General features: G+C 43.5%; 1 protein-coding gene across 1 annotated transcript in view; it reads left to right on the forward strand.

Moving 5' to 3' along the window:
- The window catches only part of LOC137300325 (Golgi-associated plant pathogenesis-related protein 1-like), a 74,850-nt gene extending 50,154 nt beyond the window's left edge, over positions 1-24,696 (forward strand). The window contains exon 5 of the mRNA XM_067969411.1: positions 24,480-24,696. Within this exon, the coding sequence (XP_067825512.1) occupies positions 24,480-24,583 (104 nt within the window). The 3' untranslated portion in view covers positions 24,584-24,696. The remainder of the gene's footprint in view (positions 1-24,479) is intronic.
- Positions 24,697-27,280: the final 2,584 nt, after the last annotated feature.

Consider the following 27,280-nt stretch of genomic DNA (forward strand, 5'->3'; position numbering starts at 1 on the left):
TAGGGATTAATATACACCTATACTGACTAGGGATTAATATACACCTATACTGACTAGGGATTAATATACACCTATACTGACTAGGGATTAATATACACCTATACTGACTAGGGATTAATATACACCTATACTGACTAGGGATTAATATACACCTCTACAGACTAGGAATTAATATACACCTCTACAGACTAGGGATTAATATACACCTCTACAGACTAGGAATTAATATACACCTCTACAGACTAGGAATTAATATACATCTCTACAGACTAGGGATTAATATACACCTATACTGACTAGGGATTAATATACACCTATACTGACTAGGGATTAATATACACCTATACTGACTAGGGATTAATATACACCTCTACAGACTAGGAATTAATATACACCTCTACAGACTAGGGATTAATATACACCTCTACAGACTAGGGATTAATATACACCTCTACAGACTAGGAATTAATATACACCTCTACAGACTAGTGATTAATATACTCCTATACTGACTAGGGATTAATACCCACCGATTCTGACTGAGGGTAATACACACCAATACTGACTGGGGAACACACTGATACTGACTGGAGAGTACACACCGATACTGATGGGAAAATACACATCGGTACTGACTGGGGATTAATATACACCGATACTGACTGGGGATAAATATACACCGATACTGAGTAGGAATTATTATACACGGATACTGACGAGAGATTAATATACACCTCTACAGACTAGGAATTAATATACACCTCTACAGACTAGGGATTAATATACACCTATACTGACTAGGGATTAATATGCAATGATACTGAATAGGGATTAATGTACACCGATACTGGCTAAGGATTAATATACACCTATACTGACTAGGGATTAATATACATCGATACTGACTAGAGACGACACACCGATACTGAATAGGGATTATTATACACCGATACTGACGAGAGATTAATATACACCAATACTGACTAGGGATTAATATACACCTCTACAGACTAGGGAGTAATATACATCTGTACTGACTAGGAATTAATATACACCTATACTGACTATGGATTAATATACACGATAATGACTAGGGATTGAAATGCACCTATGCTGACCGGGGAGTAATACACACCGATACTGAGGGTAATACGCACCGATACTGACTGGGGAACACACACCAATACTGATGGGAGAATAGTAAACAATTTTACAACACCAAGTTATAGTCCAGCAATTTTATTTTAAATTCACAAGCTTTCGGAGATTTTCTCCTTCCTCAGGCAAATGTTTCAAGATCTCCTTGAAGCCTGAAGGTTCGATCCTTGAAGCTCGATGGGAGAATACACACTGATACTGACTGGAAATGACACACCGATACTGATGGGAAAATACACATCGATACTGACTGGGGATAAATATTCACCAATACTGAATAGGGATTATTATGCAATGAGACTGACTGGGGATTCTTATACACCGATACTGACGAGGGATTAATATACACTGATATTGACTAGAGATCAATATACACTGATACTGACTGGGGATTAATATACACCGATACTGACTAGGGATTATTATACATGGATACTGACTGGGGATTAATATACACCGATACTCATTGGCGATTTTTATACACCGATACTGACTCGGGATTTTTATACTCCGATACTGACTAGGGATTTTTATACACCGATACTGACTCGGGATTATTATACACCGATACTGACTAGGGATTTTTATACACCAATACTGACTGGGGATTTTTATGCACCGATACTGACTCGGGATTAATATACACCGATACTGACTAGGGATTATTATACATGGATACTGACTGGGGATTAATATACACCGATACTGACTCAGGATTATTATACACCGATACTGACGAGGGATTTTTATACACCGATACTGACGAGGGATTTTTATACACCGATACTGAGTCAGGATTATTATACACCGATACTGACTAGGGATTTTTATGCACCGATACTGACTAGGGATTTTTATGCACCGATACTGACTCGGGATTATTATACACCGATACTGAGTCAGGATTATTATACACCGATACTGACTAGGGATTTTTATGCACCGATACTGACTAGGGATTTTTATACACCGATACTGACTCGGGATTATTATGCACCGATACTGACTAGGGATTAATATACACCGATACTGACTAGGGATTAATATTCAATGATACTGACTAGGGATTAATAAACACCTATACAGACTAGGGAGAAATATACACCGATACTGACTAGGGATTAATATACACCTAAACTGACTAGGGATTAATATACACCGATACTGACTATAGATTAATATATACCGATAATGACCAGGGATTAATATACACTGATATTGACTAGGGATTAATATACACCGATACTGACTGGGAATTAATTTACACCTATACTGATTAGCGATTATTATACACCGATACTGACTAGGGATTAATATGCATTGACACTGAGTAGGGATTAATATACACCTATACTGACTTGGGATTAATATACAACGATACTGACCAGGGATTAATATATACCTATTCTGACTTGGGATTAATATACAACGATACTGACTAGGGATTAATATACACCTATACTGACTAGGGATTAATACTCACCGATACTGACTGAGGGTAATACCCACTGATTCTGACTGAGGGTAATGCACACCAATACTGACTGGGGAACACACACCGATACTGATGGGAGAATACACACTGATACTGACTGGAGAGTACACACCGATACTGATGGGAAAATACACATCGGTACTGACTGGGAATTAATATACACCGATACTGACTGGGGATAAATATACACCGATACTGAGTAGGAATTATTATACACGGATACTGACGAGAGATTAATATACACCTATACTGACTAGGGATTAATATGCAATGATACTGAATAGGGATAAATGTACACCGATACTGGCTAAGGATTAATATACACCTATACTGACTCGGGATTAATATACATTAATACTGACTAGAGACGACACACCGATACTGAATAGGGATTATTATACACCGATACTGATGAGAGATTAATATACACCGATACTGACTAGGGATTAATAGACACCTATACTGACAAGGGATTAATATACACCTCTACAGACTAGGGAGTAATATACACCGGTACTGACTAGGAATTAATATACACCTATACTGACTAGGGATTAATATACAACGATACTGACCAGGGATTTATATATATCTATACTGCCTAGGGATTAATATACACCTATACTGACTAGGGATTAATACTCACCGATACTGACTGAGGGTAATACCCACCGATTCTGACTGAGGGTAATGCACACCGATACTGACTGGGGAACACACACCGATACTGATGGGAGAATACACACTGATACTGACTGGAGAGTACACACCGATACTGATGGGAAAATACACATCGGTACTGACTGGGGATTAATATACACCGATACTGCCTGGGGATAAATATACACCAATACTGAGTCGGAATTATTATACACGGATACTGACGACAGATTAATATACACCTATACTGACTAGGGATTAATATACATTGATACTGACTAGAGACGACACACCGATACTGAATAGGGATTATTATACACCGATACTGACGAGAGATTAATATACACCGATACTGACTAGGGATTAATATACACCTCTACAGGCTATGGAGTAATATACACGATAATGACTAGGGATTGAAATGCACCTATGCTGACCGGGGAGTAATACACACCGATACTGACTGAGGGTAATATGCACCGATACTGACTGGGGAACACACACCAATACTGATGGGAGAATACACACTGATACTGACTGGGGATTAATATACACCGATACTGAATAGGGATTATTATGCAATGATACTGACTAGGGATTATTATACACCGATACTGACTAGTGATTATTATATCCCGATACTGACTAGGGATTAATATGCAATGAGACTGACTGGGGATTCTTATACACCGATACTGATGCGGGATTAATATACACTGATATTGACTAGAGATTAATATACACTGATACTGACTGGTGATTAATATACACCGATATTGACTAGGGATTTTTATACATGGATACTGACTGGGGATTAATATTCACCGATACTGATTGGGGATGAGTATACACCGATACTGACTAGGGATTAATATACACCGATACTGACTCGGGATTATTATACACCGATACTGACTAGGGATTAATATACACCGATACCTACTAGGGATTATTATACATGGATACTGACTGGGGATTAATATACACCGATACTGATTGGGGATTAGTATACACCGATACTGACTAGGGATTATTATACACCGATACTGACTAGGGATTTTTATACACCGATACTGACTAGGGATTAATATGCAATGATACTGACTAGGGATTAATAAACACCTATACAGACTAGGGAGAAATATACACCGATACTGACTTGGGATTAATATACACCTAAACTGACTCGGGATTAATATACACCGATACTGACTATGCATTAATATACACCGATAATGACCAGGGATTAATATACACTGATATTGACTAGGGATTAATATACACCGATACTGACTGGGAATTAATATACACCGATACTGATTAGCGATTATTATACGCCGATACTGACTCGGGATGAATATACACGGATACTGACGAGGGATTAATATACACCTCTACTGACTAGGGAGTAATATACACCTCTACAGACTAGGAAGTAATATACACCGATACTGACTAGGGATTAATATACACCTAAACTGACTAGGGATTAATATACACCTCTACAGACTAGGGAGTAATATACACCGATACTGACTAGGGAGTAATATACACCGATACTGACGAGGGATTAATATACACTGATATTGACTAGGGATTAATATACACTGATACTGACTGGCAATTAATATACACCGATGCTGATTAGCGATTATTATACACCGATACTGACTCGGGATTAATATACACCGATACTGACTTGGGATTATTATACGCCGATACTGACTAGGGATTATTATACACCGTTACTGACTAGGGATTAATATACAGCGATACTGACTGGGGATTAATATGCAATGATAGTAACGATTTGGAAGAGGGGACCGAGTGTAACATATCAAAGTTTGCAGATGATACAAAGATGGGAGGGAAAGTAGAGAGTGAGGAGGACATAAAAAACCTACAAGGGGATATGGACAGGCTGGGTGAGTGGGTGGAGATTTGGCAGATGCAATACAATATTGGAAAATGTGAGGTTATGCACTTTGGCAGGAAAAATCGGAGAGCAACTTATTATCTTAATGGCGAGCAACTGGAAAGTACTGCAGTACAAAGGGATCTGGTGGTCCTCGTGCAAGAAAATCAAAAAGTTAGTTTGCAGGTGCAGCAGGTGATCAAGAAGGCCAACGGAATGTTGGCTTTTATTGCTAGGGGGATAGAATATAAAAACAGGGAGGTATTGCTGCAGTTATATAAGGTATTGGTGAGACCGCACCTGGAATACTGCATACAGTTTTGGTCTCCATACTTAAGAAAAGACATACTTGCTCTCGAGGCAGTACAAAGAAGGTTCACTCTGTTAATCCCGGGGATGAGGGGGTGGACATATGAGGAGAGGTTGAATAGATTGGGACTCTACTCATTGGAGTTCAGAAGAATGAGAGGCGATCTTATTGAAACATATAAGATTTTGAAGGGGCTTGATCGGGTGGATGCGGTAAGGATGTTCCCAAGGATGGGTGAAACTCGAACTAGGGGGCATAATCTTAGAATAAGGGGCTGCTCTTTCAAAACTGAGATGAGGAGAAACTTCTTCGCTCAGAGGGTAGTAGGTCTGTGGAATTTGCTGCCCCAGGAAGCTGTGGAAGCTACATCATTAAATAAATTTAAAACAGAAATAGACAGTTTCCTAGAAGTAAAGGGAATTAGGGGTTACGGGGAGCAGGCAGGAAATTGGACATGAATTTAGATTTGAGGTTAGGATCAGATCAGCCATGATCTTATTGAATGGCGGAGCAGGCTCGAGGGGCCGATTGGCCTACTCCTGCTCCTATTTCTTATGTTCTTATGTTCTTATGATACTGACTAGGGATTAATATACACCTATACAGACTAGGGAGAAATATACACCGATACTGACTAGGGATTAATATACACCTAAACTGACTAGCGATTAATATACACCTCTACAGACTCGGGAGTGATCTACACCGATACTGACTCGGGAGTAATATACACCGATACTGACGAGGGATTAATATACACTGATATTGACTAGGGATTAATATACATTGATACTGACTGGGAATTAATATACACCGATACTGATTAGTGATTATTATACACCGATACTGACTCGGGATTAATATACACCGATACTGACTAGGGATTAATATACAGCGATACTGAATAGCGATTATTATACACCGTTACTGACTGGGGATTAATATGCAATTATGCTGACTAGGGATTAATATACACCTATACTGACTGGGGATTATTATACACCGATACTGACTAGGGATGAATATACACGGATACTGACGAGGGATTAATATACACCTCTACAGACTAGGGAGAAATATACACCGATACTGACTAGGGATTAATATACACCTCTACTGACTAGGGATTAATATACACCGATACTGACTAGGGATTAATATACACATATACTGACAAGGGATTAATATACACCTCTACTGACTCGGGATTAATATACACCTCTACAGACTAGGGAGTAATATACACCGATACTGACCAGGGATTGATATACACCTATGCTGACTGGGGATTAATATACACCGATACTGATTAGCGATTATTATACACCGATACTGACTAGGGATTTTTATACACCGATACTGACTAGGGATTAATATACACCGATACTTACTTGGGATTAATATGCAATGATACTGACTAGGGATTAACATACACCTATACAGACTATGGGGAAATATACACCGATACTGACTAGGGATTAATATACACCTCTACAGACTAGGGAGTAATATGCACCGATACTGATTAGGGAGCGATATACACCGATACAGACTCGGGATTTTTATACACCGATACTGACTAGGGATTAATATGCAATGATACTGACTAGGGATTAATAAACACCTATACTGACTAGGGATTAATATACACGATAATGACTAGGGATTAATATGCACCGATACTGTCTAGGGATTAATATACACCGATACTGACTATGGATTAATATACACCGATAATGACCAGAGATTGATATACACCTATGCTGACTGGGGAGTAATACTCATCGATACTGACTGGGGATAAATATTCACCGTTACTGAATGGGGATTAATATACACTGATACTGACTAGGGATTATTATATATCGATACTGACCACGGATGAATATACACCTATACTGACTAGGGTTTAATATACACCGTTACTGACTAGGGATTATTGTACACCGATACTGACTAGGGATTAATATACGCCGATACTGACTATGGATTAATATACACCGATACTGACTAGGGATTGATGTACACCTATGCTGACTGGGGAGTAATACTCACCGATACTGACTGAGAGTAATACACACCGTACTGACTGGGGAACGCACACCGATACTGATGAGAGAATACACACTGATACTGACTGGAGATGACACACTGATACTGATGGGAAAATACACATCGATACTGACTGGGGATAAATATTCACCGATACTGAATAGGGATTAATATACACTGATACTGACTCGAGATTAACATACACCGATACTGACAAGGGATTAATATACACCGATACTGACAAGGGATCAATATGCAATGGTACTGACTCGAGATTAATATACACCGAACTGACAAGGGATTGATATACACCGATACTGACTAGGGATTAATATACACCGATACTGACTAGGGATTAATAAACACCGATACTGACTGGGATTAATATACACCGATACTGACTGGGATTAATATACACCAATACTGACTAGGGATTAATATGCAATGATACTGCCTAGGGATTAATAAAAACCTATACAGACTAGGGAGAAATATACACCGATACTGACTAGGGATTAATATACACCTAAACTGACTAGGGATTAATAAACACCGATACTGACTATGGATTAATATACACCGATAATGACCAGGGATTAATATACACTGATATTGACTAGGGATTAATATACACCGATACTGACTGGGAATTAATATACACCGATACTGATTAGCGATTATTATACACCGATACTGACTAGGGATTAATATACACCGATACTGACGAGGGAGTATTATACACCGTTACTGACTAGGGATTAATATGCAATGATACTGACTAGGGATTAATATACACCTATACTGTCTGGGGATTATTATACACCGATACTGACTAGGGATGAATATACACGGATACTGACGAGGGATTGATATACACCTCTATAGACTAGGGAGAAATATACACCGATACTGACTAGGGATTAATATACACCGCTACTGACTAGGGATTAATATACACCTCTACAGACTAGGGAATAATATACACCGATACTGACTCGGGATTATTATACACTGATACTGACCAGGGATTGATATACACTGATATTGACTAGGGATTAATATACACCGATACTGACTGGGAATTAATATACACCGATACTGATTAGCGATTATTATACACCGATACTGACTAGGGATTAATATACACCGATACTGACGAGGGAGTATTATACACCGTTACTGACTAGGGATTAATATGCAATGATACTGACTAGGGATTAATATACACCTATACTGTCTGGGGATTATTATACACCGATACTGACTAGGGATGAATATACACGGATACTGACGAGGGATTGATATACACCTCTATAGACTAGGGATTAATACACACCGATACTGACTAGGGATTAATATACACCGATACTGACTCGGGATTTTTATACACCGATACTGACTTGGGATTAATATACACCGATACTGACTAGGGATTAATATACACCTCTACAGACTAGGGAGTAATATACACCAATACTGATTAGCGATTATTATACACCGATACTGACTCGGGATTAATATACACCGATACTGACTCGGGATTATTATACACCGATACTGACTAGGGATTATTATACACCGTTACTGACTAGGGATTAATATACACCTATACTGACTAGGGATTAATATGCAATGATACTGACTAGGGACTAATATACACCAATACTGACTGGGGATTAATATACACCTCTACAGACTAGGGAGAAATATACACCGATACTGACTAGGGATTAATATACACCGATACTGACTATGGATTAATATACACCGATAATGATCAGGGATTGATATACACCTATGCTGACTGGGGAGTAATACACACCGATACTGACTGAGGGTAATACCCACCAATAGTGACTGAGGGTAATACCCACCGGTACTGACTGGGGCACGCACACCGATACTGATGGGAGAATACACACTGATACTGATTGGAGAGTACACACCGATACTGATGGGAAAATACACATCGGTACTGACTGGGGATTAATATACACCGATACTGATTGCGGATAAATATACACCGACACTGAATAGGGATTATTTTACATGGATACTGACGAGAGATTAATATACACCTATACAGACTAATGATTAATATGCAATGATACTGAATAGGGATTAATGTACACCGATACTGGCTAAAGATTAATATACACCATTACTGACTTGGGATTAATATGCACCGATACTGACTAGGGATTAATATACACCGATACTGGCTAAGGATTAATATACACATATACTGACTAGGGATTAATATGCACCGATACTGTCTAGGGATTAATATACACCGATACTGACTATGGATTAATATACACCGATAATGACCAGGGATTAATATACACTGATATTGACTAGGGATTAATATACACCGATACTGACTGGGAATTAATATACACCGATACTGATTAGCGATTATTATACACCGATACTGACTAGGGATTAATATACACCGATACTGACGAGGGAGTATTATACACCGTTACTGACTAGGGATTAATATGCAATGATACTGACTAGGGATTAATATACACCTATACTGTCTGGGGATTATTATACACCGATACTGACTAGGGATGAATATACACGGATACTGACGAGGGATTGATATACACCTCTATAGACTAGGGAGAAATATACACCGATACTGACTAGGGATTAATATACACCGCTACTGACTAGGGATTAATATACACCTCTACAGACTAGGGAATAATATACACCGATACTGACTCGGGATTATTATACACTGATACTGACCAGGGATTGATATACACTGATATTGACTAGGGATTAATATACACCGATACTGACTGGGAATTAATATACACCGATACTGATTAGCGATTATTATACACCGATACTGACTAGGGATTAATATACACCGATACTGACGAGGGAGTATTATACACCGTTACTGACTAGGGATTAATATGCAATGATACTGACTAGGGATTAATATACACCTATACTGTCTGGGGATTATTATACACCGATACTGACTAGGGATGAATATACACGGATACTGACGAGGGATTGATATACACCTCTATAGACTAGGGATTAATACACACCGATACTGACTAGGGATTAATATACACCGATACTGACTCGGGATTTTTATACACCGATACTGACTTGGGATTAATATACACCGATACTGACTAGGGATTAATATACACCTCTACAGACTAGGGAGTAATATACACCAATACTGATTAGCGATTATTATACACCGATACTGACTCGGGATTAATATACACCGATACTGACTCGGGATTATTATACACCGATACTGACTAGGGATTATTATACACCGTTACTGACTAGGGATTAATATACACCTATACTGACTAGGGATTAATATGCAATGATACTGACTAGGGACTAATATACACCAATACTGACTGGGGATTAATATACACCTCTACAGACTAGGGAGAAATATACACCGATACTGACTAGGGATTAATATACACCGATACTGACTATGGATTAATATACACCGATAATGATCAGGGATTGATATACACCTATGCTGACTGGGGAGTAATACACACCGATACTGACTGAGGGTAATACCCACCAATAGTGACTGAGGGTAATACCCACCGGTACTGACTGGGGCACGCACACCGATACTGATGGGAGAATACACACTGATACTGATTGGAGAGTACACACCGATACTGATGGGAAAATACACATCGGTACTGACTGGGGATTAATATACACCGATACTGATTGCGGATAAATATACACCGACACTGAATAGGGATTATTTTACATGGATACTGACGAGAGATTAATATACACCTATACAGACTAATGATTAATATGCAATGATACTGAATAGGGATTAATGTACACCGATACTGGCTAAAGATTAATATACACCATTACTGACTTGGGATTAATATGCACCGATACTGACTAGGGATTAATATACACCGATACTGGCTAAGGATTAATATACACATATACTGACTAGGGATTAATATGCAGCGATACTGTCTAGGGATTAATATACACCGATACTGACTATGGATTAATATACACCGATAATGACCAGGGATTGATGTACACCTATGCTGACTGGGGATTATTATACATCGATACTGACTGGGGATAAATATACACCGTTACTGACCAGGGATTATTGTACACCGATACTGACTAGGGATTATTGTACAGCGATACTGACTAGGGATTAATATACACCGTTACTGACTAGGGATTATTGTACATCGATACTGACTAGGGATTATTGTACAGCGATACTGACTAGGGATTAATATACACCGTTACTGACTAGGAATTATTGTACACCGATACTGACTAGGGATTATTGTACAGCGATACTGACTAGGGATTAATATACACCGTTACTGACTAGGGATTATTGTACACCGATACTGACTAGGGATTAATATACGCCGATACTGACTATGGATTAATATACACCGATAATGACCAGGGATTGATATACACCTATGCTGACTGGGGAGTAATACTCACCGATACTGACTGAGGGTAACACACACCGATACTGATGAGAGAATACACACTGATACTGACTGGAGATGACACACTGGAGATGACGATACTGATGGGAAAATACACATCGATACTGACTGGGGATAAATATTCACCGATACTGAATAGGGATTATTATAAACCGATACTGACTCGGGATTAATATACACCGATACTGACTCGAGATTAACATACACCGATACTGACAAGGGATTAATATACACCGATACTGACAAGGGATCAATATGCAATGGTACTGACTCGAGATTAATATACACCGAACTGACAAGGGATTGATATACACCGATACTGACTGGGGATTAATATACACCAATACTGACGAGGGATTAATATACACCGATACTGACAAGGAATTAATATACACCGATACTGACTAGGGATTGTTATACACCGATACTGACTGGGATTAATATACACCGATACTGACTCGGGATTATTATACACCGATACTGACTGGGATTAATATACACCGATACTGACTCGGGATTATTATACACCGATACTGACTAGTGATTATTATACACCGATACTGACTCGGGATTTTTTTTTTTATTATTTGTTCATGGGATGTGGGCGTCGCTGGTGAGGCCGGCATTTATTGCCCATCCCTAATTGCCCTTGAGAAGGTGGTGGTGAGCCGCCTTCTTGAACCGCTGCAGTCCGTGTGGTGAAGGTTCTCCCACAGTGCTGTTAGGAAGGGAGTTCCAGGATTTTGACCCAGCAACGATGAAGGAACGGTGATATATTTCCAAGTTGGGATGGTGTGTGACTTGGAGGGGAACGTGCAGGTGGTGTTGTTCCCATGTACCTGCTGCTCTTGTCCTTCTAGGTGGTAGAGGTCGCGGGTTTGGAAGTTGCTGTCGAAGAAGCCTTGGCGAGTTGCTGCAGTGCATCCTGCGGATGGTACACACTGCAGCCACAGTGCGCCGGTGGTGAAGGGAGTGAATGTTTAGTGTGGTGGATGGGGTGCCAATCAAGTGGGCTGCTTTGTCCTGGATGGTGTCGAGCTTCTTGAGTGTTGTTGGAGCTGCACTCATCCAGGCAAGTGGAGAGTATTCCATCACACTCCTGACTTGTGCCTTGTAGATAGTGGAAAGGCTTTGGGGAGTCAGGAGGTGAGTAACTCGCCGCAGAATACCCAGCCTCTGACCTGCTCTTGTAGCCACAGTATTTATATGGCTGGTCCAGTTAAGTTTCTGGTCAATGGTGACCCCCAGGATGTTGATGGTGGGGGATTCGGCGATGGTAATGCCGTTGAATGTCAAGGGGAGGTGGTAAGACTCTCTCCTGTTGGAGATGATCATGGCTTGGCACTTGTCTGGCGCGAATGTTACTTGCCTCTTATGAGCCCAAGCCTGGATGTTGTCCAGGTCTTGCTGCATGCGGGCACGGACTGCTTCATTATATGAGGGCTTGCGAATGGAACTGAACACTGTGCAATCATCAGCGAACATCCCCATTTCTGACCTTATGATGGAGGGAAGATCATTGATGAAGCAGCTGAAGATGGTTGGGCCGAGGACATTGCCTTGAGGAACTCCTGCAGCAATGTCCTGGGGCTGAGATGATTGGCCTCCAACAATCACTACCATCTTCCTTTTTGCTAGGTATGAATCCAGCCACTGGAGAGTTTTCCCCCTGATTCCCAATGATTTCAATTTTACTGGGGCTCCTTGGTGCCACACTCGATCAAATGCTGCCTTGATGTCAAGGGCAGTCACTCTCACCTCACCTCTGGAATTCAGCTCTTTTGTCCATGTTTGGACAAAGGTTGTAATGAGGTCTGGAGCCAAGTGGTCCTGGCGGAACCCAAACTGAGCATCGCTGAGCAGGTTATTGGTTAGTAAGTGCCGCTTGATAGCACTGTCGATGACACCTTCCATCACTTTGCTGATGATTGAGAGTAGACTGATGGGGCGGTAATTGGCCGGATTGGATTTGTCCTGCTTTTTGTGGACAGGACATACCTGGGTAATTTTTCACATTGTCGGGTAGATGCCAGTGTTGTAGCTGTACTGGAACAGCTTGGCTAGAGGCGCAGCTAGTTTTGGAGCACAAGTCTTCAGCACTAAAGCCAGGATGTTGTCGGGGCCCATAGCCTTTGCTGTATCCAGTGCACTCAGCCGTTTCTTGATATCACGTGGAGTGAATCAAATTGGCTGAAGACTGGCTTCTGTGATGGTGGGGATATCGGGAGGCGGCCGAGATGGATCATCCACTCGGCACTTCTGGCTGAAGATGGTTGCAAACGCTTCAGCCTTGTCTTTTGCACTGACGTGCTGGACTCCGCCATCATTGAGGATGGGGATGTTTACAGAGCCTCCTCCTCCCGTTAGTTGTTTAATTGTCCACCACCATTCACGACTGGATGTGGCAGGACTGCAGAGCTTTGATCTGATCCGTTGGTTGTGGAATCGCTTAGCTCTGTCTATAGCATGTTGCTTCCACTGTTTTGCATGCATGTAGTCCTGAGTTGTAGCTTCACCGGGTTGGCACCTCATTTTTAGGTACGCCTGGTGCTGCTCCTGGCATGCTCTTCTACACTCCTCATTGAACCAGGGTTGATCCCCTGGCTTGTTGGTAATGGTAGAGTGAGGAATGTGCCGGGCCATGAGGTTACAGATTGTGCTGGAATACAATTCTGCTGCTGATGATGTCCCACAGTGCCTCATGGATGCCCAGTTTTGAGCTGCTAGATCTGTTCTGAATCTATCCCATTTAGTACGGTGGTAGTGCCACACAACACGTTGGATGGTGTCCTCGGTACGAAGATGGGACTTCGTCTCCATGAGGACTGTGCGGTGGTCACTCCCACCATGCTGTCATGGACAGATGCATTTGTGACAGGTAGATTGGTGAGGACGAGGTCAAGTAAGTTTTTCCCTCGTGTTAGTTCGGTCAGCACCTGCCGCAGGCCCAGTCTAGAAGCTATGTCCTTTAGGACTCAGCAGGTCGGTCAGTAGTGGTGCTACCGAGCCAGTCTTGGTGATGGACATTGAAGTCCCCCACCCAGAATACATTCTGTGCCCTTGCTACCCTCAGTGCTTCCTCCAAGTAGTGTTCAACATGGAGGAGGACTGATTCATCAGCTGAGGGAGGGTGGTTGGTGGTAATCAGCAGGAGGTTTCCTTGCCTATGTTTGACCTGATGCCATGAGATTTCATGGGGTCCAGAGTCAATGTTGAGGACTCCCAGGGCCACTCCCTCCTGACTATACAACACTGTACCGCCACCTCTGGTGGGTCTGTCCTGCCGGTGGGATGGTGATGGAAGAGTCTGGGACGTTGGCTGAAAGGTACGATTCTGTAAGTATGGCAATGTCAGGCTGTTGCTTGACTAGTCTGTGGGACAGCTCTCCCAATTTTGGCACAAGTCCCCAGATGTTAGTGAGGAGGACTTTGCCGGGTCGACTGGGCTTGGTTTGCCTTTGTCGTGTCCGGTGCCTAGTGGTCCGATGCCGGGTGGTCCGTCCGGTTTTATTCTTATTGTGACTTTTTTTTTGCGTGATTTTACAACTGAGTGGCTTGCTGGGAAATTTCAGAGGGCAATTAAGAATCAACCACATTGCTGTGGGTCTGGAGTCACATATAGGCCAGACCGGGTAAGGACGGCAGGTTTCCTTCCCTAGGGGACATTAATATACACCGATACTGACTCGGGATTAATATACACCGATACTGACAGGGATTAATATACACCGATACTGACTGGCGATTATTATACACCGATACTGACTAGGGATTAATATACACCGATACTGACTAGGGATTAATGTACACCGAAACTGACAAGGGATTATTATACACCGATACTGACTAGAGATTAATATACACCATTACTGACTGGGGATTAATATACACCGATACTGACTAGTGATTATTATACACCTATACTGACTATGGATTAATATACACCGATATTGATTGGGATTGATATACACCCATGCTGACTGGGGAGTAATACACATCGATACTGACTGAGGGTAATACCCACCTATACTGACTGGTGATTATTATACACCGATACTGACAAGGGATTAATATACACTGATATTGATTCGGGATTATTATACACCGATACTGAATAGGGATTAATATACACCGATACTGACTGGAGATTAATATACACCTTTACTGACTGGGGATTAATGTACACCGATACTGACTGGGGATTATTATACACCGATACTGACAAGGGATTAATATACACCGATATTGATTGGGATTGATATACACCTATGCTGACTGTGGAGTAATACACATCGATACTGACTGAGGGTAATACCCACCTATACTGACTGAGGGTAATACACACCGATACTGACTGGGGAACACACACTGATACTGATGGGAGAATACACACTCATACTGACTGGAGAGTACACACCGATACTGATGGGAAAATACAGAGCGATACTGACTGGGGATTATTATACACCGATACTGAATAGGGATTAATATACACCGATACTGACAAGGGATTAATGTACACCGATACTGATTAGGGATTAATATACATCGATACTGACTGGGGATTATTATACGCCAATACTGACAAGGGATTAATGTACACTGATACTGAATAGGGATTAATATACACTGATATTGATTAGGGATTATTATACACCGATACTGAATAGGGATTAATATACACCGATACTGACTGGGGATTAAGATACACCGATACTAACAAGGAATTAATATACACCGATCCTGACTCATGATTATTATACACCGATACTGACTAGGGATTAATATACACCGATATTGATTGGGATTGATATACACCTATGCTGACTGGGGAGTAATACACATCGATACTGACTGAGGGTAATACCCCCCTATACTGACTGAGGGTAATACACACCGATACTGACTGGAGAGTAGACACCCCGATACTGATGGGAAAATACACAGCGATACTAATTGGGGGTAAATATACACCGATACTGACTGGGGATTAATATACACCGATACTGACTGGGGATTAATATACACTGATACTGACTGGGGATTAATATACACCGATACTGACTGGGGATTAATATGCACCGATACTGACTGGGGATTAATATACACCGATACCGGCTAGGGATTAATATACACCGATACTGACTGGGGATTAATATACACCGATACTGACTGGGGATTAATATACACCGATACTGACTGGTGATTAATATACACCGATACTGACTGGGGATTAATATACACCGATACTGACTGGGGATTAATATACACCGATACTGACTGGGGATTAATATGCACCGATACTGACTGGGGATTAATATACACCGATACTGACTGGTGATTAATATGCACCGATACTGACTGGGGATTAATATACACCGATACCGACTAGGGATTAATATGCACCGATACCGACTGGTGATTAATATACACCGATACTGACTGAGGATTAATATACACCGATACTGACTGGTGATTAATATACACCGATACTGACTGGGGATTAATATACACCGATACTGACTGGTGATTAATATACACCGATACTGACTGGGGATTAATATACACCGATACTGACTGGGGATTAATATACACCGATACTGACTGGTGATTAATATACACCGATACTGACTGGTGATTAATATGCACCGATACTGACTGGGGATTAATATACACCGATACTGACTGGTGATTAATATGCACCGATACTGACTGGGGATTAATATACACCGATACCGACTAGGGATTAATATGCACCGATACTGACTCGGGATTAATCGACACCGATACTGACTAGGGATTTTTATACACCGATACCGACTGAAGGTAATACATAAAAAGCAGGACATATCCAATCTGGCCAATTACTGCCCTATCAGTCTACTCTCAATCATCAGCAAAGTGATGGAAGGTGTCATCGACAGTGCTATCAAGCAGCACTTACTCACCAAAAGCCTGCTCACCGATGCTCAGTTTGGGTTCCGCCAGGACCACTCGGCTCCAGACCTCATTACAGCCTTGGTCCAAACATGGACAAAAGAGCTGAATTCCAGAGGTGAGGTGAGAGTGACTGCCCTTGACATCAAGGCAGCATTTGACCGAGTGTGGCACCAAGGAGCCATAGTAAAATTGAAGTCAATGGGAATCGGGGGAAACTCTCCAGTGGCTGGAGTCATACCGAGCACAAAGGAAGACGGTAGCGGTTGTTGGAGGCCAATCATCTCAGTCCCAGGACATTGCTGCAGGAGTTCCTCAGGGCAGTATCCTTGGCCCAACCATCTTCAGCTGCTTCATCAATGACCTTCCCTCCATCATAAGGTCAGCAATGGGGATGGTCGCTGATGATTGCACAGTGTTCAGTTCTATTCACAATCCCTCAAGTAATGAAGCAGTCCGTGCCCTCGTACAGCAAGACCTGGGCAACATCCAGACTTGGGCTTATAAATGGCAAGTAACATTCACGCCTGACAAGTGCCAAGCAATGACCATCTCCAACAAGAGAGAGTCTAACCACCTCCCCTTGATAATCAACGGCATTACCATCGCTGAATCCCCCACCATCAGCATCCATTGACCAGAAACTTAACTGGACCAGCCATATAAATACTGTGGCTACGAGAGCAGGTCAGAGGCTGGGTATTCTGTGGTGAGTGACTCACCTCCTGACTCCCCAAAACCTTTCCACCATCTACAAGGCACAAGTCAGGAGTGTGATGGAATACTCTCCACTTGCCTGGATGAGTGCAGCTCCAACAACACTCATGAAGCTCGACACCATCCAGGACAAAGCTGCCCGCTTGATTGGCACCCCATCCACCAGCCGAAATATTCACTCCCTTCACCACCAGCGCACTGTGACTGCAGTGTGTACCATCCACAGGATGCACTGTAGAAACTTGCCAAGGCTTCGTCAACAGCACCTCCCAAACCCGCGACCTCTACCACCTAGAAGGACAAGGGCAGCAGGCACATGGTAACAACACCACCTGCACGTTCCTCTCCAAGTCACACACCATCCCGACTTGGAAATATATCGCCGTTCCTTCATCGTCGCTGGGTCAAAATCCTGGAACTCCCTACCTAACAGCATTGTGGGAGAACCTTCACCAGACGGACTGCAGCGGTTCAAGAAGGCGGCTCACCACCACCTTCTCAAGGGCAATTAGGGATGGGCAATAAATACCAGCCTCGCCAGCGACGCCCACATCCCATGAACGAATAAAGAAAAACACCGATACTGACTGGGGAGTAATATACACAGTTGCTGACTGTGGAGTAATATACACCTATACTGATTGGAATATACACAGATCCTGCCTAGGGAGGATACATTACAGATAATGACTGAGGTAATGCAAACCAATACCACCAGCATTTATTAAATAGATATTGACGGGTTTTTAATCAAGTTATTAATCGGTTCATTGGATAAACACAGATGGGTTTATTATCAAGTTATTGATAAGTTTATTAAACAGATACTGATAGGTTTATTATGAAGTTATTGATAGGTTTATTGGACAGATACTTACGGGTTTATTACTAAATTATTTCTCCTCTGCCAAAACTTCTCACTATTCCAGGATCCATAGATAATCCCCGGTTTCTCTTCTCCACTACAAACCATCTCCTTAAACCCCACTCTCCCCTGCTTCCTCCACCCTCACCTCCAACAAGTGCGAGGAGCTCATGGATTACTTTGTCACTAAGATTGAGACCATCCGTTCAGTTGCCTCTGCCACTTCACTCCCTTCCCCTAGCCCGCCAAGCCAAACTTTCCCTACAGTTCCCCCCCAACCTAATCCTGAACTCACATCTTTCCTATCTCACCTCATGCCTTCTCTGACCACGAGACCCACCTCCTGCTCCCTCAACCCTATTCCCACCAAACTGCTGACCATCCAACTTCCCTTCCCAGCCCCCATGTTAGCTGATATCGTTAACGGTTCCCTCTCCTCAGGTACTGTCCCCCTCACCTTCACATCTGTCTTCAAAAAAACCTTCCTTGACCCCTCTGTCCTTACAAACTAAAGCCCCATCTCCAGCCTCCCTTTCCTCTCCAAAGTCCTTGAACGTGTTGTCGCCTCCCAAATCGGTACCCATCTATCCCGCAACTCCATGTTTGGATCCCTCCCATCAGGTTTTCGCCCCTGTCACAGTATCGAAATGGCCCTCATCAAAGTCACAAATGACATCCTATGTGACTGTGTGACCGTGGTGAACTATCCCTCCTCATCCTTCTCGACTTGTCTGCAGCCTTTGACACGGTTGACCACACCATCCTCCTCCAACCCCTCTCCTCCGTCGTCCAGCTGGGTGGGACTGCACTCGCTTGGTTCCATTCCTATCTATCCAGTTGTAGCTAGAGAATCACCTGCAATGGTTTCTCTTCCCACTGCTGCACCGTTACCTCTGGAGTCCCCCGTGGATCTATCCTTGACCCCCTCCTATTTCTCATCTCCATGCTGCCCCTCAGTGACATCATCCGAAAACACGACGTCAGATTCCACGTGTACACTGGCGACACCCAGCTCTACCTCACCACTACCTCCCTCGATCCCTCCACTTCTCTGATTTGTCACATTGCTTGTCCGACATCCAGTACTAGAGGAGCAAAAATTTCCTCAAACTTAATATTGGGAAGACCGAAGCCATTGTCTTCGGTCCCCGCCACAAACTCCGTTCCCTGGCCACCGACTCCATCCCTCTCCCTGGCCACTGTCTGAGACTGAACCAGACTGTTCAATACCTCGGCATCCTATTTAACCCTGAGATGAGCTTCCGACCACATATCCGTTCCATCACCAAGACTGCCTACTTCCACCTCCGTAACATCGCCCGTCTCCGCCCCTGCCTCAGCTCATCTGCTGCAGTATGTCCTAGAGGCAACAAGGGGGCAAGCCATACTTGATTTAGTCATGAGTAATGAACCAGGTTTAGTTAACAGCGAAACGGTGTGCGAACATCTATCCAATAGCGATCATAACGTGATCGAGTTCAATGTAGTGTTTGAAAGGGAAAAAAGTGAATCAGCTGCTAAGATTCTAGACTTGGGTAAGGCCGACTTCAATGGGATGAGACAGAGACTGTCCACAGTAAACTGGGCAAATCTGTTAATGGGTAAAACGACTGATGATCAGTGGGAAATGTTTAAAGAAACATTTAACGTGATACAGAATCGGTTTATACCCCTGAGCGGCAATAACTCTACTTGCCAAAAAAACCAGCCATGGACAACTAAAGAGGTAAGGGATAGTATAAGATATAAGGAAAGGGCATACAAAAAGGCATAAAATGGCACAGATCCTGGCGAATGGGAAAGATACAAAGATCAACAAAGGGTCACAAAACAGATAGTAAGAGCTACAAAAAGAGACTATGAAAAGAAACTTGCAAGGGATATCAAAACCAATACAAAGAACTTTTATAGTTATATTAGGAAAAAGAGGGTGGTCAGGAGCAGTGTTGGCCCCTTAAAAACTGAAAGTGGAGATATTGTCATTGACAATGGGGAAATGGCGGACATGTTGAACAATTACTTTGCGTCAGTATTTACAGTAGAAAAAGAGGATAGCATGCCAGAAATCCCAAGAAAACTAATATTGAATCGGGGACAGGGACTCGATAAAATTAATATAAGTAAGGCAACAGTAATGAAGAAAATAATAGCACTAAAGAATGACAAATCCCCAGGACCAGATGGTTTCCATCCCAGGGTTTTAAAGGAAGTAGGTGAGCACATTGCAGATGCCCTAACTATAATCTTTCAAAGTTCTCTAGATTCAGGAACTGTCCCTCTAGATTGGAAAATTGCACATGTCACTCTGCTTTTTAAGAAAGGAGAGAGAGGGAAACCAGGGAATTATAGACCAGTTAGCCTAACATCTGTTGTGGGGAAAATGCTGGAGTCTATAATTAAGGATAGGGTGACTGAACACCTCGAGAATTTTCAGTTAATCAGAGAGAGCCAGCATGGATTTGTGAAAGGTAGGTCGTGCCTGACAAACCTGATTGAATTTTTTGAAGAGGTGACTAAAGTAGTGGTCGGGGGAATGGATGTTATTTATATGGACTTCCAGAAGGCATTTGATAAAGTCCCACATAAGAGACTGTTAGCTAAGATAGAAGCCCATGGAATCGAGGGAAAAATACAGACTTGGTTAGGAAGTTGGCTGAGCGAAAGGCGACAGAGAGTAGGGATAAAGGGTAGGTACTCACATTGGCAGGATGTGACTAGTGGAGTCCTGCAGGGATCTGTCTTGGGGCCTCAATTATTCACAATATTTATTAACGACTTAGATGAAGGCATAGAAAGTCTCATATCTAAGTTTGCCGATGACACAAAGATTGGAGGCATTGTGAGCAGTGTAGATGAAAACATAAAATTACAAAGGGATATTGATAGATTAGGTGAATGGGCAAAACTGTGGCAAATAGAATTCAGTGTAGGCAAATGTGAGGTCATCCACTTTGGATCAAAAAAGGATAGAACAGGGTACTTTCTAAATGGTAAAAAGTTAAAAACAGTGGTTGTCCAAAGGGACTTAGGGGTTCAGGTACATCGATCATTGAAGTGTCATGAACAGGTGCAGAAAATAACCAATAAGGCTAATGGAATGCTGGCCTTTATATCGAGAGGACTCGAGTACAAGGGGGCAGAAGTTATGCTGCAGCTATACAAATCCCTGGTTAGACCGCACCTGGAGTACTGTGAGCAGTTCTGGGCACCGCACCTTCGGAAGGACATATTGGCCTTGGAGGGAGTGCAGCGTAGGTTTACTAGAATGATACCCAGACTTCAAGGGTTAAGTTACGAGGAAAGATTACACAAATTGGGGTTGTATTCTCTAGAGTTTAGAAGGTTAAGGGGTGATCTGATCGAAGTTTATAAGATATTAAGGGGAACAGATAGGGTGGATAGAGAGAAACTATTTCCGCTGGTTGGGGATTTTAGGAGTAGGGGGCACAGTCTAAAAATTAGAGCCAGATCTTTCAGGAGTGAGATTAGAAAACATTTCTACACACAAAGGGTGGTAGAAGTTTGGAACTCTCTTCTGCAAACAGCAATTGATACTAGCTCAATTGCTAAATTTAAATCTGAGATAGATAGCTTTTAGGCAACCAAAGGTATTAAGGGATATGGGCCAAAGGCAGGTATATGGAGCTAGATCACAGATCAGCCATGATCTTATCAAATGGTGGAGCAGGCACGAGGGGCTGAATGGCCTACTCCTGTTCCTATGTTCCTATGTTCCTATCTGCTGCTGAAACCCTCATCTATGCCTTTGTTACCTCCAGACTGGACTATTCCAATGCTCTCCTGGCCGGCCTCCCATCTTCTCCCCTCCATAAACTTGAGCTCATTCAAAACTCTGCTGCCCGTATCCTAACTCGCACCAAGTCCTGTTCTCCCATCACCCCACTGTGTTTGCTGACCTACATTGGCTCCTGGTCCGGGAACACCTCGATTTTAAAATTCTCATCCTTGTTTTCAAATCCCTTCATGGCCTCGCCCCTCCCTATCTCTGTAACCTCCTCCAGCCCAACAACCCTCCGAGATCTCTGCGCTCCTCCAATTCTGACCTCTTGCGCATCACTGATTTTAATCACTCCACCATTGGCGGCCGTGCCTTCAGCTGCCTCGGCCCTAAGCTCTGGAATTCCCTCACTAAACCTCTCTATTTTTCTCTCCTCCTGTAAGACACTCCTTAAAACCTACTTCTTTGCCCAAGCTTTTGGTCATCCGACCTAATATCTCTTTATGTGGCTTGGTCTCAATTTTTGTCTGATGATGCTCCTGTAAAGCTCCTTGGGATGTTTTACTGTGTTAAAGGCGCTATATAAATGCAAGTTATTATTGTTGTTGTTTATTAGACAGATACCAATGGCTTTATTATCAAGTTATTGATAGGTTTATTAAATGATACTGGTGGGTTTATTGATAAGTTATTGATAAGTTTATTGGATAGAAACTGAGAGGTTTATTATAAAGTTATTGAAGGTTTAATGGACAGATATTGCTGGGTTGTTATCAAGTTATTGATAGATTTATTGGACAGATACTGATGGGTTTATTACTAAGTTATTGATGGGTTAGTGGACAGATACTGATGGGTTTATTACTAAGTTATTGATGGGTTAGTGGACAGATACTGAGGGGTTTATTACTAAGTTATTGATAGATTTATTAGACAGATACTGATGGGTTTATTACTAAGTTATTGATGGGTTTAGTGGACAGATACTGAGGGGTTTATTACTAAGTTATTGATGGGTTTAGTGGACAGATACTGAGGGGTTTATTACTAAGTTATTAATAGGTTTATCAGACAGATACTGAGGATTTTATTATACCATCAGCAGAGCCAACCCCTGCCAAGGAAGAGAAGAAAAAGTCACATCGCCATTGCGCCAAAAAGAAGGACCCAAGACTGAAGAAAGCCGAGCGAAGCCCGTGTGAGTAGCGGGAGAATTCTCCACCCTGAGATAGGATGATAAACACCCTGCTGCCACCGCAAAGCAAGGAGTCAGTGCAAGGTGTTTGGGCCTTTACACAATAAAACTTCATTGCAACAAACATTACCTTGTGTGTCTTTAGTGAAAGTAAGATAATCCCAGTTACCCCTGAACAAACACGTACTGACTGAATATTATCACACGACGGTGGGAAATACAAAACACCGAGCATCAGGACACACTAAGTGCAATCTCTGAGCTGGGCTGATTGCGATTCCGTTAAAATATATAGAGCCGTGGCTCTTTTATAAGAGTGACAAACACTAACAGAGGAATGCGCCTTTCAAAACAAAATGAACGTCTGTCAGTCTCACTTTGAGTGGCATGTGTTGGGTGTACAGGATTCATGTTATCACTGACAGGCATCAATTCTACAAGGGTTGCACAAGAGGCCAGAGTTGGAGGGACGCTGAGATCTCGGAGGGTTGTCGGGCTGGGGGAGGTTACAGAGATAGAGAGGGGGGAGGCCATGGAGGGAATTGAACACGAGGATGCGAATTTTAAAATCGAGGCGTTGCCAGACTGGGATCCAGTGTAGGTCAGCGAGCACAGGGGGTGATGGGTGAACGGGACTTGGTGCAAGTTAGGATACGGGCAGCAGAGTTTTGCATGACCTCAAGTTTACAGAGGGTGCAAGGTGGAGGCCGGCCAGGAGGGCATTGGAATAGTTGAGCCTGGAGGTAACAAAGACATGGATGAGGGTTTCAGCAGCAGGTGATCTGAGGCTGGGGATACAGGAAGATTACAGATGGGATATCACACCTTCCCTCCATCCCCGCTAAATTTTTCAGGCTTTCCGATTTCCCTTTGGAAGTGACGGTGATGTAAAATAGGCCCCTCATTACTGGGTGGGCATGGTGTCATTACATTCAAATAAGGACTCGACATCGTTCAACATATTATCCATCATTTAACCAGATCTTCACTGGTGCCAGGAAGATGTCTCCAGCCCAGCGTCCTGTGTTACTACAGTGGGAGAGGAAGTGTGACATCTTCAAGGCCAGAAAGTGGGGGCATCAGGACACACAAAATGCAATCTCTGAGCGGGGCTGATTGCAATTCCGTTGAAATATATAGACCATCCCCTCTCTGACCGTCCCCTCTCTGACTGTCCCCTCTCGGACCATCCCCCCTCAGACCGTCCCCTCTCTGACCATCCCCCTCAGACCATCCCCCCTCAGACCGTCCCCCCTCAGACCGTCCCCTCTCTGACCGTCCCCTCTCGGACCATCCCCCCTCAGACCATCCCCTCTCGGACCATCCCCCTCAGACCATCCCCCCTCTGACCATCCCCCCTCAGACCATCCCCTCTCTGACCATCCCCCTCAGACCATCCCCCCTCTGACTGTCCCCCCTCAGACCGTCCCCTCTCTGACCATCCCCTCTCTGAGAGTCCCCTCTGTGACCGTCCCCCCTCAGACCATCCCCTCTCTGACCATCCCCTCTCAGACCATCCCCTCTCTGACCATCCCCTCTCTGAGTGTCCCCTCTCTGACCATCCCCCCTCAGACCATCCCCTCTCAGACCGTCCCCTCTCTGACCATCCCCTCTCTGAGCATCCCCCCTCAGACCATCCCCCCTCTGACCGTCCCCCCTCAGACCGTCCCCTCTCTGAGCATCCCCCCTCAGACCATCCCCTCCCTGACCGTCCCCCCTCAGACCGTCCCCTCTCTGACCATCCCCTCTCTGAGTGTCCCCTCTCTGACCATTCCCTCTCTGACCATTCCCTCTCTGACCATCCCCCCTCTGACCGTCCCCTCTCTGACCAACCTCCACTCAGACCATCCCCTCTCTGACCAACCTCCACTCAGACCATCCCCTCTCGGACCATCCCCCCTCTGACCGTCCCCCCGTCTGACCATCCCCCTCAAACCATCACCCCACTGACCAACCACCACTCAGACCATCCCCTCTCTGACCATCCCATCTCTGACCAACCTCCATTCAGACCATTCCCCGTTTGAATATCCCCCCTCAGACCGTCCCCCCTCTGATCGTCCCCCCTCAGACCATCCCCCCTCTGTCCAGCACCCCTCTGACCATCCCCCCGACCATCCATCCTCTGACCATCCCCCCTCTGACCATCCCCTTCTGACCGTTCCCCCTCTGACCATCCCCCCTCTGATCATCCGTCCCTCTGACCGTCCTCCCTCTGACCATCACCTTCTGACCATCACCCTCTGACCATCCCCTCTCTGACCATCCCCTCTCTGACCATCCCCTCCCTGACCATCCCCTCTCTGACCATCTCCCCTCTGTCCATCCCCCCTCTGACCATCTCCCCTCTGACCATCCTCCCTCTGACCACCCCCCTTTGACCATCCCCCCTCTGACCACCCCCCCTCTGACCATCCCCTCTCTGACCATCCCCTCTCTGACCATCTCCCCTCCGACGATCCGCCCTCTGACCATCACCCTCTGACCACCCCCCCTCTGACCATCCCCTCTCTGACCATCCCCTCTCTGACAATCCTCCCTCTGACCATCCCCTCTCTGACCATCCCCTCTCTGACCATCTCCCCTTTGACCATCCTCCCTCTGACCATCCCCTCTCTGACCATCCCCTCTCTGACCATCCCCTCTCTGACCATCACCCTCAGACCATCCCCTCTTTGACCATCCCCCCTTTGAACATCCCCCCTCAG

This window comes from Heptranchias perlo, chromosome 31 (assembly GCF_035084215.1).
Source record: "Heptranchias perlo isolate sHepPer1 chromosome 31, sHepPer1.hap1, whole genome shotgun sequence".
In the NCBI taxonomy this organism is placed as follows: Eukaryota; Metazoa; Chordata; class Chondrichthyes; order Hexanchiformes; family Hexanchidae; genus Heptranchias; species Heptranchias perlo.